The following is an 18197-nucleotide window of genomic DNA, read 5'->3' as shown; positions in this document are numbered from 1 at the left end:
GTTGAAACTAAAGGAGCATTTCCAAAATCTTTTTATGTGGCTCAAATTACATTGATATATAACGCTCACAAAGACCCAAGAAAGAAAGAAAATTATAGACCAATTTGCTTATGAGCAACAAATACTTACAAATTCTTAACAAAATACTTACAAATTGAACTCAAGGATAAATCAAAAAGATCATTCACTATGATCAAGCTGACTTTGTTCCAGAGATTCAGGGATGATTCAGTATATGTAAATACATAAATGTAATACACTGCATAAACCAAATGAAAGACAAAATCCACTTGATTTTGATTAGAAGCCAAAAAAGGCTGTTGAAAAAGGCCAACATCACTTCATGATAGAAGTCCTGAAGAAACTAGGGATATGAGGGACATAGCTCAAAATAAACTCACAGAGAACATCTAGTAGAGAGAAACTCAGGGACAAGACAAGGATGCCTATTCTCTGCAAACCTTTTCAACATAGTCCTTGAAGTCTTAGCTAGAACAATAGGACAACTGAAGGACATCAAAGGATACAAATAGAAAAGGATGTAGTACAAGTGTTTTCATTTGTAGATGGCAGTATTTTATACATACCAGACCTGAAGACTCCAGCAGGGAACTTCTACATCTGATAAAGACATTCAGTAAAGTAGCAGGATACCACATTCTGCAGCTTGTCTTCTAGGCTCCAGCTGGTTCCACGGCCACAGCTACTATTTTTGGTGGTCATTCCATGGTACTGGCCTTTCCACCTTCATCTCCAACTGGGTTGCGCTTTTACAAATAGCTTCCCACAGGCTCTTTTCACATTGCCAAGCCTCAACTTCTTGCATGACTCCTTCAGTCCTGGGTCTTCAACTGACACTGAGGCTGCACCTTCATCAATGGCCTCTCCTGGCCTCTTACAGTGCCAAGCCTCATCTGCTCTCCACAACCCTTTCATGCCTTCAAAACCAGTACCACCTGGGTGATGCTTACACATTACCAAGTTGGTCTGTCAGCACAAGGTACAACCCTGGCTGCCTCTGGAACACATCTTCTCTGTGCTCCAAGGAAACACTTTCCAGAAGATTTCACCTCAGTGATGCTTGTCTCTTTTTATTCATTGCTTATATCTTATCTCCAGCTGACCAGCATCAAGTATCCTAGCAAAGCAATGTCTTGCTTTAGTAGTTCTGGTATCTTGTCAATCACAGCTGATTCTTCAGCCCCAGCTAACCAGGACTAAAGAATCTTAGTTTAAAACAAATGACCCCAACAGAGTCTTTAAATTTTCTTCTGACTTCACAAGTCAGGCCTCCATCTTCTCCACTGTTTTCAACATTATCTTCCAAGCTTTCACAGAACCTCCCACAAAGCTCTTAATACTCAATGTCTTTTTTAGCCCAAAGTTCCAAAGTCCTCCCACAATCTTCCTCCAAACATGATCAGATCTGTCACAACAATACTCCACCATGCTGGTGCTAATTTGTCTTAGGGTTTCTATTACTGCCATGGAACATCATGATCAAAAAGCAAGTTGGTGAGGAAAGGGTTTATTCGGCTTACACTTCAGCATTGCTGTTTACCACTGAAAGAAGTCAGCACAGGAAAGCAAACAGGCCAGGATTCAGGAGGCAGATGCTTTTGTAGAGGCCATGAAGGAGTGCTACTTACTGCCTTGCTTCCTCTGACTTGCTCAACCCACCTGCTTTTAGAACCCAGGACCAATGTCCCAGGGATGTCACCACCCACCATGACTGGGCCCTCCCCTATTGATCACTAATTGAGAAAATGCCTTACAGCTGGATCTCAGGGAGGCATTACCTCAACTGAGACTCCTTACTCTCTGTTGACTCTAGCTTGTGTCAAGTTGACACACAAAAACCAGTTAGTGCAATGACTAATCATGTATTAAAATTATTTGTAATTAATCTATCATTTTTGTGTTGATGTATGCATTTATTTTTATAGAAATAATTATAAATAACTTTTCAAAAAAGGACAATGAAAGATTAGAGAAGTTTGAAGTTGAACGGAATACATTTTGCCTTATGATATAGCCAGAAGCCTATGGGAACTAGGGAGTAACATGTTGTAATTTGTATAAAAACAACCCTTAAAGGTTCATATGTTTGAACACTTGGTTCTTAGTTTGGTGAGACTGTTAGGAAGGACTGGGAGTTCTGGCCTTGTTGGAGAGGTGTATCACTGGGGATAGGCTTCGATGTTTCAAAATAATGGTGCCATTTCCAGTATGCCTCTCTCTGCCTTCTGCTTGTGGATCATGTTCCTTCCACCATTGCTTTGCTCTGCCATCATGAACTCCAGCCCTTCGAAACCATAAGCCAATTAAATACTTTCTTTTATAAGTGGCCTTGGTCATGTGGTTTATCACACCAATGGAAAAGTAACTAAGGAACTTGGTAAGTTTTCTTTCTTGTAGTTTTATAATACAAGAGAAAATTATTGAAAAATTCATGGAAGCTAAATCATTACCCAAAGCACATTTTTACTGTGTTATGAGGGATGAATAATTGTTAGTAACACCATCACCTTTACCTTAAAGTCATATTCTCAAAGCAGGATGAAAAATTAAGTCTACTTTGTGAAAATACAGAAAGTAGTGGTTAGCGTTCCAAATTACTCCCTGACTTTTGTGTAAGATAAAGGTCTTTTTTGCCTTTCACACCTTTCTAAGTAGGTTATTAAAGTTGATACTTTAAAAATTACATATTTTCATTTTTATTGTTTAATGAATTTGCAAAAGTTTATCATAAATGCATTTGCCATCTCATTTAGTTACTAACTACTGATTAGTACTGTATTAACTATAAAGCTAGGGTGTTGGGAATCTTGTTAAATGATTTGAAAAGATTATGTCAGATTGCATTGGAAAAATACAACAATCAGTCTGGTGATATATTGTTTATGATCTAATAAAGCTCACCTGGAGATCAGAATGCAAAGCTAGCCACAGCCATAGAGGTCAGGCAGTGATGGTATACACTGTTAATCCCAGTAGCCACACTAGTTAGCCATAGAAGCTGGGTGGTGGTGTACATCTTCAATCTCAGCACTAGAGATGTATATAAGACATGAGCTCATTGTCTCATGTGGGATTCAGCATTTAGTCTTACGCAATTGGTTTCCAGCCACTGTGAGGACAGGATCTCCCCAGCCTTGGTAGAGGTAAGAACTCTCTGTTGACTTGGCTGCTTTGCCTCTCTGATCTTCAGAGTGAAACACTCTCATCCATTTATCTCTAACACAAATACATTCTCATTGTAAGACACTGTTTTTGCCTGGGAACCCATGAAGAAAGGAGAACTTTCCTGTTACAGGGAGGGGAGGTTGTGGGAGTAAACTCAGGGCTTTGTGAATGGTAAACTTACACCACCTCTGAGCTACCTCCAGTTCCTGAGACACAAGGTACATTCTTTATTCAGATTCTCATTCTGAGCAGAATAAAAGCCTTGTATAGTTTGTTGTTTTGGCTAAAAAAGATTCCTGATAATGGATTATTGCCATTTTATTCAATTCTCTATAGTTTATAAGTTTGAACTATGACCTACGTATGAGGCTTGAACAAGATCCATTTTATTCTTTGATACCTTTTCTTTTTTTGCTATTACAGATAGAATTACAAAACATGAATTCTGGAGAAAAGTTTTATATTCCTGTTCAACGATGGCTGGCACAAGAGCAAGAGGATGGAGAAATCTGCCGAGAATTCCCGATTTTAAGTAAAGGACAACCTGTCCTTCCTGGTAAGGAAGACTCATCTAGAGGTACCACAGATAAAACCAGCATGCCCAGATGTGGAAGAACAAGCAACTGAATAAATGCATGCTGAATAAGTAGTTGAGTGAATGATTGAGATGGTTAATGTTTAAATCAATTATTGTTGCTCTTAAGACAAATGCATACAAATGTTTTTAAATTGTTTTATACATTAGTGTTCAGTAATATGTTTTTGTTGTAGTTAGGTTGACTAAAATGCCACTTAATGAAAATAAGACTGATTCATAGAAGGTAATGATCAACATCCTCTAGAACAGGGGTCCTCAACCTCCCTAAAGCTGAGACCCTTTAATACAGTTCCTCATACTGTGGTGACCCCAACAATAAAATCATTTTTATTACTACTTCATAGCTGTAATTTTGCTATTGTTATGAATTGTAATATACATATTTTTGGAGATAGAAGCTTGCCAAAATGGTCATGACCCACAGGTTAAAAACTGTTCCTCTAGAGGAATAGAACTAAGTGAACAGAAAAGTGGGCTTATTCTACTGTCTCGCAGAGCTTGTACATAATACATGTAATAGTATAGTCTGAGTAGTTCAGTAATGGTTGCCTTCACACTGGTGAGACCAAGAACAGGTTACCTTCTCAATCTACCAGGTTGGATGTCTCAGCCGTCTCTACCTGGTACTGTAGGCCTGGAGGATTTCTAGAGAGGCACTGCTTTTCAGTCTGTGCTGGAGGCATGCAGAAACTATATTCTATTATCAATGAAGCAATGTATCAGCAGAGGCAGCAATAGAGTAGATGAATTCAGCAATAGGGCAGATGAACTTGCCAATGAAGTGTTAAGTCAAACAGGAGAAAGACAAAGGTTTCCCATTGGGCCCCCTTACCTTCTGCTGGAAGGTGCTTTTCCCACTTGAAGAAATGTTGATCAAGAAAATCCATTAAACTATAAAGTAAAGGAAACTATAAACTGAGTGAAAATGGAGCCCACAGAGTAATAGAGAATCTTTTCCAGCCATACATTCTAGAGGGAATTCAGACTATATAAAAAACCTAAAAACTCCAACAAAACAAACTAAAAAACACCAAGGAAACAAATAATTCAATTAAAACACCAGCTATGAATATGAGAAAAGAGTATTCAAAAGAACAATTAAAAGTGGCTAATAAGCATCTTTAAAGTATTTGATATCTTTGTAAAAAGGGCATACAAATTAAAATATAATCTTACCCAGTCAGATTGGCTAAAACCAATAAAACAACTGACAACATATGCTGGTGAGGATACAGAGAAAGGATTATTGTAAAGTGATATAGCTACTATAGGAATAAATTTGGAAAATATTCAAAAGCTAAAAAAAGACCTACTATGTGACTTAGATATAGTACTCCTTTGCATTTATCCAGACTCACTATTCTGCTACAGAGATGCTTGCTCAGCCATATTCTTGACTGTTCTATTCACAATAGCCAGGACAGGGACACAACCTAGATGACCTTCAACTGATGAATGGATAATAAAAATGTGCATATGCACAATGGAATTATATTCAGCTGTAAAGAAAAATTAAGTCATGAAACTTGCAGGTATATGGATTGAATTAGACTGAATAAGAAAAAGTATATACTGATTGAGGGAATCTGGACTTAGAAAGAAAAAAGCCTTTTGTATCATTTGTGGATCCTAGTTATGAATATTTTGATTTGAATATGTAACCTGCAGTAACCTCAGAAGTGGGATAGTAGAAAGGACCTATGGGAGGAGGGATGGAGACCTTAGTAGGATGCAGGTGCTATGAATGGAAAGGGGGAAAACAGGAGGAGAGGACCTAACTGGAGAGGAGAGTTGGAAGGAAATATAGAGGGAGAAGGAGGATGGAGAGATAAATAACATTAAAGGTGTTTGTAAAAACTATAGAATGAATATTATTTTATAAACTTAAATAATGCTCCTCCACAAGAGCCATTCACAGACTAACAAAAACTCTGGTGCCAGATATGCAAGCATCCTTTGAATCTTTGGTCAAGAGGGGCTAAGAAAACCCCAAATAGTACAAGCTGTCATTGTGGCCACAATTACCAGAACTTGAAGACCTTGTTGCTGGGTCTCACTACACACTACAGACATAGGACATGGAGTAGCTTAGCTCAAACCAACATATGCCTACATGCTAATGTATTTTTATCTGTATTCTCATCTAGTAGTTTCAAAGTATCCAGTTTTAACTTATCTAATGCCTTAAATCTATTAAGAAAGAGAGTCATTGGTTGCATTTATAACAAGTATACCACTATTGTACCAACAGGCACAGTTATATAGTGTATAGTTTACATTACTGAGAATGATTGTCAGAAACAATTCTACCTCAATGTCTGCATGGTACACTCTGGCATTTGTAGGTGCTACCCATCAAGTAGAGAACTTCAAATTCAGTCCTAGATTGTTTGCTTTTTTTTCTTAAAAAATTTTATTTTTGATTAGCTTACTTAGTATTAAATTTCCTTATTTTTATTTATTTTTGAGATTGTGCTTTAATTATAACATTTCTCCCTTTCATCTTACCCTCTAAACCTTCCCATAAGCCCCTTCCTGCTTCAAATTAACAGTCTCTGTTTATTCAGTTATTATTGCATGTAAATATGTATTTATATTTGGTTGACGATCCCCCTCCTTTTCTTCCCTGCTGTCTTTATCATCAAAACTACGCATTATTTTTGTCAATAAATTTTTATCATGCACTTCTGTCATTAAACTAACAACAGTAATAATAACTGCATTGTTTGTGGGGTGTCCCTAGCTAGCAACTTGTAGTCCATAAGATCTTGCTGATACCTATTCAGCTCCTGGAAATGGCTTTTAAAAGCCATGCTGAATCTTTGTTCTAGCTCTTCAGGAGCTATTTTTACTGTTCTTCAAGGTGTTTCTGTGAGTCTACAAGATGTTCATGTGTCAAGATATATAAGCTAGTCACTTTGTAGAGGGTGAACAGGATCTCTGAAAGCTCACTGCCATATGCTCCAAGCAGGTCTTACTTTGTCTTGGGAATACAGCAGCTAGAGGAATAGTTAAAAGTTAGTGAGGTCCAATACAACATGAAAAGATCTCATTTGTATTAATCCTTCAAAGGATTAGTATGGGGCACAACAGAATAATGTACACAATCCTGTCTAACACTCCATAATAAACAATAATTCTCCATAAGCCATCCAGATCCCTGTCTGTGGAGCATTTCTGTGGAGGCTACCTTACATATCTCCATCTCTGGCAGCATTGGTGGGCCACATTATCTTGCTTTGACTTGCTAAGGAGCCAACATGAAATAGAGCTGTGTTCTTGCCTCTTGCACCTTCCACTTGAAGTGGGTTTTGATCTTTTTTTTTTTGGCCCGATATATTCTTTGTTATGGTACCAATCTTTCTTTTGGAATGGGAATGTTTGTTCTGTGTAATGAAAGTATATTTTTATTTATAAGTAATCATAGTTAATAGTTTGTATGAGTCTAAGAATAGAATCTATACTTATAGGTTTGAGAAACTTAGGGATATTTATGACTTTGGGGTCATTTACAGATGGACTAAGTGTATTTTGCATCATGAATAAAACCAAGAGCCATGATTAGAATTTATTTGGAAGTGATGCATTTGGTTATCAAGTTGACAAGGAATGGGAGTATTAAGGTTGTGATTGTCAATTTGACACTTGGGCAAGAGAGAGTTATTTAAGCATGTCCATAAGGACATTGCCATGGAGGTTTCACTGAACTGGGAAGATCCACCATGAATGTGACAAAACAATTCCATTGTTCAGGGTTGCACACTGAATAGAAAGGAGAAAGCTAGCAGAACAACTACATTCATTTGCTTGTGTTTCCTGACATCTGACTTATATTCCCGCTGCCATGTCTTCTCTGTCCTGATAAATTGTACCCTCAAAGTGCATGGTGGCTTGAATAGGAATGGCCCCATAGGCTCTTATATTTGAATGCTTGGTCATTAGAGAGTGGTGCTACATGACAGGGATTAGGAGTAGTGGCCTTATTAGAGTAACTGTGACCTTTTTGGAAGAAGTGGGGGTAGACATTGGAGTTTCAAACACTCAAGCCAGACCAAGTGTTTCCTTCTGCCTGTGGATCCAAATGTAGAACTCTCAGCTCCTTTTTCACCATCTTGTATGCCTGTGTGCTTCCATGCTCCCTACCATGATGATAATATACTAAAATTCTGAAAATGTAAGCAAATTCCACTTAAATGCTTTCTAAGCATTGCCATGATCATGGTGTCTCTTCACAGCAATAGAACAGCAACGGAGACAGAAGTTGGTACCAAGGGGTAGGGAATCTGTGTCACAGGTCTGACCATGCTGCATGTGGGTAGAACGTAGACCTTGGGGTTTTGGATTAGGAAAGCAGGTGAATACTTCAGGTGGGGCTTACTGGGCCATCCTAGTAGGAGTATGGAAGATGGTGGTTCTGAGAGTGGTGTAGAATATGGTGGCTTGGTTCAAGAGGATTCATGGAAGAAGAATATTAGTAAGTGGCTTAAATACTAATTCTGTGATATTTTTTGTGAAGAATCTGGCTTCTTTTTGTCATTGTCTGAAAAGTCTGCCTGAGGTTAATTTAAAGGGTTATTTATTAATGCTGCTGGCAAAGGAGATTTCAAAGCAGCCTAGTATTGACTATGTCACATGGTTATTAATAATGAGTCTTATGCAGATCTATAAGGAAAAGAAGCAAGCTAAGCAAGGAAACATACAGTTTGAGAAGAAAAGGCTAAGTCGTGTACTAAAGGAGGCAAACAGTAAAGAAAAGCCTGATGCCAAATGTAATAAAGGGGGTAGTGACCTCAGGGCAAGACTTCACCCAGCTAAGCTTTCAACTTATGAAAAAAGAATTAAAGAAAAGCTTAAGCAGTGAAGGAGACCATCAAAATAGAAAGCTGATGAAAATGCAATTTTCAAAGGGGGCCATGTTCCAGCCCCAGCAAGCAGCAGAATATGGCAGCTTTGACTACATGGTTCTGGCTCTAAAGTCAAGGATACAAGAAAGGGGCTATAGAATCTCTCTCTATGATTATTGAAAGCCACTGAGGCTGGGCATGTGTCAGAGGTGTCCCTGCAAGGAGGCCTAGAGAGGACACTGTGTGAAGCTGTGAAGGTGAAATCTGGATTGCCTTGGGGACCCCAATGTGTTGGAGATCCCTGAGCTGTGGGATACTTGCCAAGGAAAGTTGCAGACCAAGTATGGAAGCAGCCCAAGACAGAGAAGTATGTTGCAGTCAGCACAGCTGAAAAGAGTTAGAGATTTGAAGAGTCCTTTGTAACAATTAAGTCTTTCTGCCAAGCCATCCGAGCCCTGCTGCCATGTGGGCACTTTCCACCAGGCCGTCCAAGTTCCACCTACCACCGCATTAAGGTCCCAAGTAACACACAGAGACTTATACTAGGTACACATTCTGCTTGGCCAATGACTAGGATTTCTCATCTAATAGCTCTGTCTTAATTATCAACCATAAAGACTTATCTTATCATGGACATAGGTCTTGCATCCTATCTTCCTGGAGGTAACAAGGAGACTCCACAGAGAGGAGGAGGAGGAGCAAGAGGAAGAGGACTACTTCCGGTTTGTCCCTGCTTATATGAGTCTTCCTGCTATGTCACTTCCTGCCTGGATCACCTTCTTTACTACAATTCTCAGAATCCTCCTTGACTCCTAGTCCCACTATCTTGCTTTCCTATTGGCCGAAAGTACTTTATTTATCAACCAATAAAACAAACATATACACAGAAGGATCTCCCCTATCAGTCCTTTGACATCAGACATGACCAGCAGTCTTACTGGCCCACAAACCCAACCTCTCTTACAGCCTTGTTTATCAAGTAACTTGTCACAACAGTGATAAAGAAACAAATGTAGCTATTGAGAAGAATTTTCTTCAACTAAAGTAGGATGGGATATCCTAATTGAATTTTTTCCATCTGTGTATGTATCTATTAATGAGTGGGGGACATTGAAGGCAAGCCTTATTGGTATATCTTTGCCTTCTTGTCCATTAGTGTTTGTTTTATGAAACTGCATATACTGGTTTCTATATATTTATAGTCACTGAAGACATTCTCAGTGAGTAGTTGCTTTATCAATGATGTCCTGCTTTAATCAACTGCCCTTGCTCATCTCTTCTGATTTCAGTATGAAACTTACTTTCAAGATGTGTGTAGAGCTGCTTCTTTAAGTTTTGAGTTTCCTCTTGTTTGTATATATTTTTCCATCTTTATTAAAGTAATATTTTTATGAATTCTCTGAGAATTTAATATTATATATTTTGATCATATATACTCCTTACTCCTCTTAACTCCTTTCAGATCTATTTCCACCTTCCCAGCCCCTCTCAACTTCTTGTTCTTGCTTTCATCTTTTTTTTTTGTAATAACTTATGTGCTCATAGGTGTGGGACCATGCATGGGAGCATAACACTGAATTTTCCTCCCCTGAAGTCATCAACCATAAATATCATTTTCTGATTTTAGATATAGAGCAAAGGATTACCAGCTTATAATCCTCTTCACCAAAGAAACTAGGAAACATGAAGGACTCTAAGGGATAAATGGACCCCAGGAATGGGAAGTGGCATGAACTCCTGAGCTAATTGGGACCATGAGGGTAGGGGAGAGGGAGATGCCACAATAAGAGCAAGAGAAGAGGAGTAGAGGAGAGAAAATGGAGGATCAGAAATATTCAGTTGGGGGAAGAATAGAGGAGAGAGAGCAGGATGAGAGATACCATATCAGAGGGAGCCACTATAGGTCCTAGAAGAGATCTGGAACTAGGGAGATCTCCAGAGACCTACAAGGATGACACGATCTGACAATCCAGGCAATGGTGGAGAGGATAACCTAAAAGCCCTTCCCCTAAAATGAGATTGATGACTACTCTTTATGCCATCCTAGAGCCCTCATCCAGTGGCTGATGGAAGCAGAAACAGACATCCACAGATAAACACTGAGCTGAAATCAGGAATTTAGTTGAAGAGAGGGAGGAATGAAGAGCGAAGGGGACTGTACCAGGTTGGAGAAACCCACAGGAAGAGTTGGCCTGAACAAGGGAGAGCACATCGACCCCAGATGCTGTCTGGGAGGCCAGTACAAGACTGATCCAGACCCCTGAACAAGGATGTCAATAAGGAGGCCTCTGCACTCCAGGGAACCTCTGGTAGTGGATTAGTATTTTTCCCTGGTGTAAGAAGGGACTTTGAGAGCCCATCCCACATGAAGGGATACACTTTGGCCTGGACACATGGGGAAGGGCCCAGGCCCAGCACAGGAAGATATGGTTGACACTGCAGAGCCCCCGTTGAGGGCCCTACCCTGCCTGGGGAGTGGTGGGTGGATGGGGTGGGGGGTAGTTTGGGGGTGATGGGGGTGAGGGGAGGGAGAGGGAGAGGGAGAGGGAGAAGGGACTTACCTTCTTGTGAAACAAGCTTGTTACCTAACTTGAACTAATAAATAAATAAATAAAAGAACTGAACAGATACATGCAAAAAAAAAAAGTCTTCTGCTAAGGATGAGGGCTTATGAGCCTGTGATGCCCTCCATGCTGTAAGGTTAATCTTGAGTAGGTCTCGTGCATCAGTCTACAGATACTGTGAGTTCATGAGTGCATCAGCCTCCTCATGTCTAGAAGTCATTGTTTAGATCTATTTTTTCTCTAATAAAAGTTTACAGGACTGTGAAACCACCAGAAGCTTTAGTGATCTACACACTGCTGGGCTGTCTCTGAGAGAAGGGAGAGAAGCCCCACTGAAATAGAGTTTGGGTTTTTATAGAATGGTTTAAGTTTTGTGGAATAGTGGCAGGGAAGCATTAAAGGGGAAGGGAACTGCTGCAAACAAAGAAACTGTCGTAAATAGAAATTTTTATGAGGGGACCTCACGTCATAACAGGATGCTGTGGGAGTTAAGATAACAAGATGCTGTGGAAATTAAGATAACAGGATGCTGTTGTCTTGGACCAGACTTCTGAGACATGTAGAATGTGCAGTTTTTATTTCCTGGAAGGGGCTGGTTCCCTCTTGGCCAGGGACTTGGACCAGCCTATTATACCAGCCTTTTATTGATTACAGGGTGTTGCTAGTCTCCTTTACCTACTTTCTGATGGTCAGGGGCTTGTTCATGTCATAGTGTGGCATCTGCTTCAGCAGATCTTAGGGACTGATATGGCAGGAAGATGAACAGGTTAGGAGGAGTTAGTATAACTCTTGAGTGATTTGGTTACCTGGTTTTGAATGCATTGCAGAGACCTGGAGTGAGGAGGAGGAGAAGGAGGAGGAGGAGGAGGAGGAGCAGGAGGAGGAGGAGCAGGAGGAGGAGGAGGAGGAGGAGGAGGATCCCAATGAGGGGCACTACTGTCATCAGTGGGTTTTAGAGAGGAACATAGAGGAAAGAGTTGAGTGATTTGAGGAGTACTAAAGAGGCACTGAGTGTATCTTTCTGGGATTATTCTTCAAGGATTATTTGAGAGGATTTCATTGTAATTGATTTTTAGCAGCTGCTATAGCCCCCAAGTTCATTGGTTATTGGACTGACTGATGGTCAACCTGTAAAAAGTATGGAGAGATCTAATAATCTTTATGTTTACCAACTCTGTGAGACTTATGAATAGCCATAATACCTTTTATTCCCACAATCCACTGGAGATCGCAAGGCCTATGATGGTGAAGGTAACATATTCTTTGTTTTTAATTACTTTGGAGGATTGGATTCTCTTCCCTCCCTTTATGGTTCTTTGGTTACTGGCACCTCCAGGAAGGACCTGCTGCCTCAGTGTGGTCAATATGTGATGAACCATGATTGTATTTGGTCTTTTGTGAGACAGCTATTTTGTTAGGATCTGTTCCTTTGTTTGTGTGGCTGGGTACCTTGTGTTATAATCAGTTAGCTCAGAAATAGAAGGCTGGACTAATTGACTTAGAGCAGCCAGAGAGAGGACAGAAATTGGAGCTGAGGACTTTACCATCATTGCTCCTGTTTTCAGTGACTAAAACATCCAAATGCTAAGCACATGGAGGAGTAGAGCATAATTCTGTGTAGAGGGGTAAGAGGATGGTGGAAAAGGATAGTAACAATCTTAAAGTAAGAATTTTGTATTGGGAAAGGTGTGGGGACACAGGAGATCTTAAGTTTAAGAGGCCCTGTGGGATCAGAAGCATACTTACCTTCATGTGAGGTAGAGTTTTCTTGTCCTGGCTTGGCTCATTTGAGCTGAAAGGTAAACCCTTTTGCTGACTCCTTGGAAGTTAGCCACCTTCAGAGTGACCAGGTAAGGTCTCGTCTAGGGGAGCAGGAGGCTCTGGGAATGAGATTGTTTAATGTATACCTGTTCTCCAGGGATGGGAGATAGATTCGTTGGATGAACTATGGGCTAGGGGAGAAGGTGTTTGAGAGGGTTAAAGTAATCATGTAATTATGATTACTCAGAAAGAAGAGGTATCCATACATGAGCTCAAATGGGCTAAGAAAATAAGGAACACAGGTGTGTATGTGTGTGTGTGTGTGTGTGTGTGTGTGTGTGTGTGTGTGTGTGTGTGTCTTGTCTTGGTTAGAACAAGAGAAAGGTGGTGGACCCATGGTAAATGTTAGTTTGTGGTTTAATGATGGCATTAGCTCATTCCACCTTTCCTTAAGATTTGGGTCAGTCAAGGCAAAGAAGTCATAAGAGTCAGGGTGGAGCAGCATAGAAAAAAACATCTTTTAAATCTAGGACAAGCTTAAGAGGATGTGAGGCAGAACTATGTATGGGTTGAGAATGACAGGGAAAATAGGTCTGCAGTGATAATGAGGCAGAGTCCTGGACCAAGTGGTAGGAGTCATTTGGCTCAATTACTGGAAGGATAGGGACATTTCAGGAAGAGTGAGTTCATGAATGATGGTAGGTTTTACTTCTAGTCAATGTTTAAGAGGGATGGTTGTCAAGAACAACAATGAAAATGCTGAGGTATATGTCAACTTGATAGGAAATAAGAACAAGGCTAGAAATGTCCCATACTATGGGACTCACAAAGGAGGGTGGAGAGGTATGGGTTTTGGTTTTGAGGAAATGTTGGAGAGGACAAAGAGAGTATTTGACTATGAGGGAAGTTGGGGGGAGATGGAGGATGGAGAGATTGCATTAGGTATCCTCTAATGAAGGGGCAGGGTGGGCAGATAGATATTGCCACAAAGGAAGGGGACAAGTGAAAGCCATTGATTATGTCCAACAGGGGATCTGGGGTGTTGTGGGGTCAATAGTCAACCCCCAACACAGAGACCTGTGGAGGCTAAGTTTTGCTAGAGCAGGAAGGCGGGACTGACCATAAGGCCTCTGTACGGAGACAAATGAGATTGGCTTACCTGCCACCTAGACTGTGACCTTAGATTCATCCACTGTGATCAGAACTATGTGGTTGGGGTCCAGGAATAAAGACTGCAGAGCACCATCAATCTTCAGTCATCTGTCCTAGAAAATCGACCAAAGTATTTTTTGAGGGATTTGGGGAACTTGATGATCACACACTGTTGATGAAGACACCAAATACCTGAGACATAGGGTATAGAGAAGTCAAGCTGGAAGCTTCATCCCTACTTGCTAGCTTTCACAATTCTGGAAGATTCTATACATACTATCAGGGAAGAAATGTCATAATCTGTCTGTGACCTGTATGATATAGTGACATATAATACAGAGATATAATAACTATAGGTGCAATAGTGGTAAGAACGTTGTGGAAATAAAAAAGATACTTTTTAAAAATTGCATTTGAAGTCTGCTTCATAAGATGGAGTGCCTACTACGGTTAACAGAGCCAAAACCTGAAGTTGGTTAGGTCATAGGCCTTATGGGAAAACTTAGAACCTTGTATTGTTATTCTGCTGCATGGATATAATAATAAACTGCCTTAAGTTCTTATAAATATAAATTTGGAGTAGAGGATTTCTAAACCCTTATCAGAGAGTTCCTTTATTTCAGTAGGTGATGATAAATACAGTGAACTACAATGATCAACATGCAGCGAATGAGACTATGGAGTACTCATCTCTAAATGGGACATCTATATCACACCCCATTCCACCCGAGGCTTGGAGATTATTGTGGAAGAAGATGTGGGAAGTTTTTAAGAGCCAGAGTGGGTAAATGCCTGTAGCAAGAAAGAGTATTTCCTGGTTGTGACAGCTCAGTTGCATAGATGAACTCACAGTGGCTATGATTGTGTGCATAAGAGCAGCACAAGGTCAAGGCAGCCAAAGCTCCAGTGTGAATAGGGAAGAGACCCACTAAATCCCACCCCTATTTGAGGGGCTGTTGGTAATCAATGGCTACTGGAAGGAAAGTCGCTTCTTTTGAGGTATGCAGGACTTGAGAGGTTACCATGCTTCAGTCAATGGCCCCGCATCCATTGACATTTCAGCACGGGATGAATCTCATAGCAGAGAGAGAGAGAGAGAGAGAGAGAGAGAGAGAGAGAGAGAGAGAGAGAGAGAGAGAGAGAGAGAAAGTGTATACATGAAGTTGGCAGGGAAAAGCAGAAGGAGATAGAGGAGAAATTGGGTTGGAGGAAATAGTGTGGGTGGGTTGTATCCAAACACATTATGTGCATGCATGACTTTTAAATAAATTATTTAATAAAAAGATTTGGAAAAATAAAGCTCCTTTCCTTATTTCCTTTTTGGAATGCTTATTGTTAATGTATAGTAATACAACTACTTTTGAAAGTAGCTTTGCTGTTTTATCAGACTTTATCATGTGTAACCTTTTGGGTTTTATATGTATGACACTGTCTTTTCTTCGGACACAGGAGCCTCCTGTTGATTTAGCCATGTGTTTAGCCTCATGTTTTAGCTCTAACTTCCATTGATGTGTTGAATGGAAGCGGAAAAAATGATAGATTAATCTTGTTTTTTTATTTTAGAGGAAAATCTCTCTGCCTCCCACCCTCCAGTTCATGTTAGCTGAAGAGTTTTCCTTCCTTCCTTCCTCCCTCCCTTCCTTTCTCCCTCCTTCCCTCTCTCCCTTCCTTCCTTCCTTCCTTCCTTCCTTCCTTCCTTCCTTCCTTCCTTCCTTCTTTCTAAAAACTTTTTATTGAATCTCTGTGCTCCTATTGATTCTATGCAATTTTTTCTTGATTTTTTGATTGGTTCACCTAATGTATCCTGATCCCACTCATCTCCCCATCCCCTTGTTTTCACTCTCTGCCCTCAAAACCTCCCCCAAAACAAAATTTAATAGGAAAACAAACAGAAAAAAACTTCAAAGCTAAAAAACAAAACAAACAAAAATTAAATTAAAAAAAATCTTGGCTTGGAAGCTGTAGTGTGATACAGTGAGTCTCACAGTTTACCTTTTAGTCCATCTTTACTTTTAAGTGTTGTAGTGAGTCATTGTTCTGATTTGAGGCCTCTGACTTCTGCTATACTATTGATAATGGGCCCTCACTGGGACTCTTCTTGGATAGCCTGTTGTGACCTTGTGTTCTGGAGATCCTATAGCTTTGGATCTTTAGATCCGGCACCTTCACATGCTACAGCAGTTCATAGATGTGGTGGGTGATGGGGTGGGCTACCTTGTAGTCGTGGTTCTGAGCCTGGGTGGTAGACGGGGTGGTCAGCCTGTCAGCTTTCCCTAATTGTCACCATGTAGGTGAGTTCTTCAGCACTGCCCTTGCTAGCTCACTCAGTGTGGCAGATGTCAAGGAGTGGAGCTAGTTCTGCCCTCATACCCTCAGGTCTGGCTCACCCATACTCACAACCACTAGGGTCAGCTCTACTGTTTTTCTCAGGTGAGGTGCAGGGCCTATTCTCCTGATTGCTGACTTGGTGAGGGGCAGGACCAGCTGCCCCTGAGGTTGTCTCTCTCTACTGTTGCAGGTGGCAAGGGGTGTGTATGGGGAGGATGGAATATTTCCCTTACCTTTGCCATCCAATGGCATCAGGGAAGAAGTGGGGACAGCTTTCTTGCTCTCATGCTCAGCTCACCTCTGCCCTGCCAACAGGGTCAGGTCTACTGTGCTGCCCAGGCAAGGTGCTGTGCCGGCTCTCCCATGTGCTGCAGCTGGTAAGAAGTCATTATTGGTCTTCAAAACTGATTCTCTTTTTTTATTTAAAAAATTATTTTTCATTTCACATACCAACCCTAGCTCCCCTTCCCTCCCCTCCCTCTGCTCCCCCAACCTTCCTTTTCCCAACCTCCATCCATTTATCAGAGTAAGACCTTTCTTGGGGAGTCAACAAAGTCTGGCATACCAAGGTGAGGCAGGACCAATCCCCTCCCATGTTGTATCAAGGCTAAGCAAGGTATCCCACCACAGGGAATGGGCTCCCAAAGGCCAATTCATGCACTTGGTGCCACTGCCAGCCTCCACCCCCAACAGATCAAGCCATATAACTGTCACATACATTACATTCAGTGGGCCTAGTAATACTCCATTGTGTAAATGTACCACATTTCCTTTATCAATTCGGTTGATGGGCATCTAGTTTGTTTCTAGGTTCTGGCTATTACAAATAATCCTGCTATGAACACTGTTGAGAAAACATCCTCATGGTATGATTGTGTGTTTTTTGGGTATATGCCATAGAGTGGTATTGCTGGGTCTTGAGGTGGACTGATTTTTTTGTTAGGGAATGCATTTACTTTGAAGTTAGTAGTCATTTACTATTCTGAAAATCCCAGAGCTACTGTGGGTGATACCCTACAGTACTTGTCTGTGTTCCACAACTGGACAGCAAAGCATAGATAACAGGACATTTGTTTACAATATGAATTGTTGAACATCTTAAGTCCACTATTTAAACATACTGTTCAGAAAAAAACCCTTTCAGATTATTACTGCTTACTGACAATGCTACTGGTCAGCCAATAGCTCTGATGAGATGTACAATGGGACTAATGTTTTCATTCCATCAACACAACATCCCTTCTATAGCCTGTGGACCCAAGGGTTGTTTCTACTTTAAGTCATAATGTCTATCTAAGAAATACAGATATTGATTCTTCTGGTGGATCTTGGCAAAATCTTCTACAAAGGATTCACCACTCAATAAACCATTATGAATATTCATTATTGATGAGAAGAGATTATAATTCTATACTAATGGGAGTCTGGAGAAGTTGATGGTAACCCTCAAGGATGACTTTCAGAAGTTGGAGACTTCAAAGCAGATGTGGTGGGATTAGCTATGTAATTCAAACAAGATCGCTGCATAGTTTTATGCCAACTTGACACAAGATAGAATTATCTGAAAGGAGGCAACTCAATTGAGAAAATGCTTTCATAAGACCTGGCTGGAGAAGATTGCATAGTCCCTCGAAGAAGGGGATGGGGACAAGAACCCCTGACAAAAGTGGGAGCCCGGGGGCAGGGAGAGGAAGGAGAGCCTTTATCCAGTTGCTGTTCGAAGCAGAAACAGACAACCACAGCTAAGCACTGAACAATACTACT

The 18197-nt window shown here is 40.6% G+C and overlaps 1 protein-coding gene across 1 annotated transcript in view; it reads left to right on the top strand.

Annotated features, from left to right (window-relative positions):
• Positions 1–18197, top strand: part of LOC113833778 (oxygen-regulated protein 1) — a 195675-nt gene that overhangs the window by 54535 nt on the left and 122943 nt on the right. The window contains exon 5 of the mRNA XM_035439017.1: positions 3610–3742. Coding sequence (XP_035294908.1) covers positions 3610–3742 — 133 coding nt within the window. The remainder of the gene's footprint in view (positions 1–3609; positions 3743–18197) is intronic.

Source organism: Cricetulus griseus, chromosome 2 (assembly GCF_003668045.3).
Source record: "Cricetulus griseus strain 17A/GY chromosome 2, alternate assembly CriGri-PICRH-1.0, whole genome shotgun sequence".
Classification (NCBI taxonomy): Eukaryota; Metazoa; Chordata; class Mammalia; order Rodentia; family Cricetidae; genus Cricetulus; species Cricetulus griseus.
This window is presented reverse-complemented; position numbering and strand designations above follow the sequence as displayed.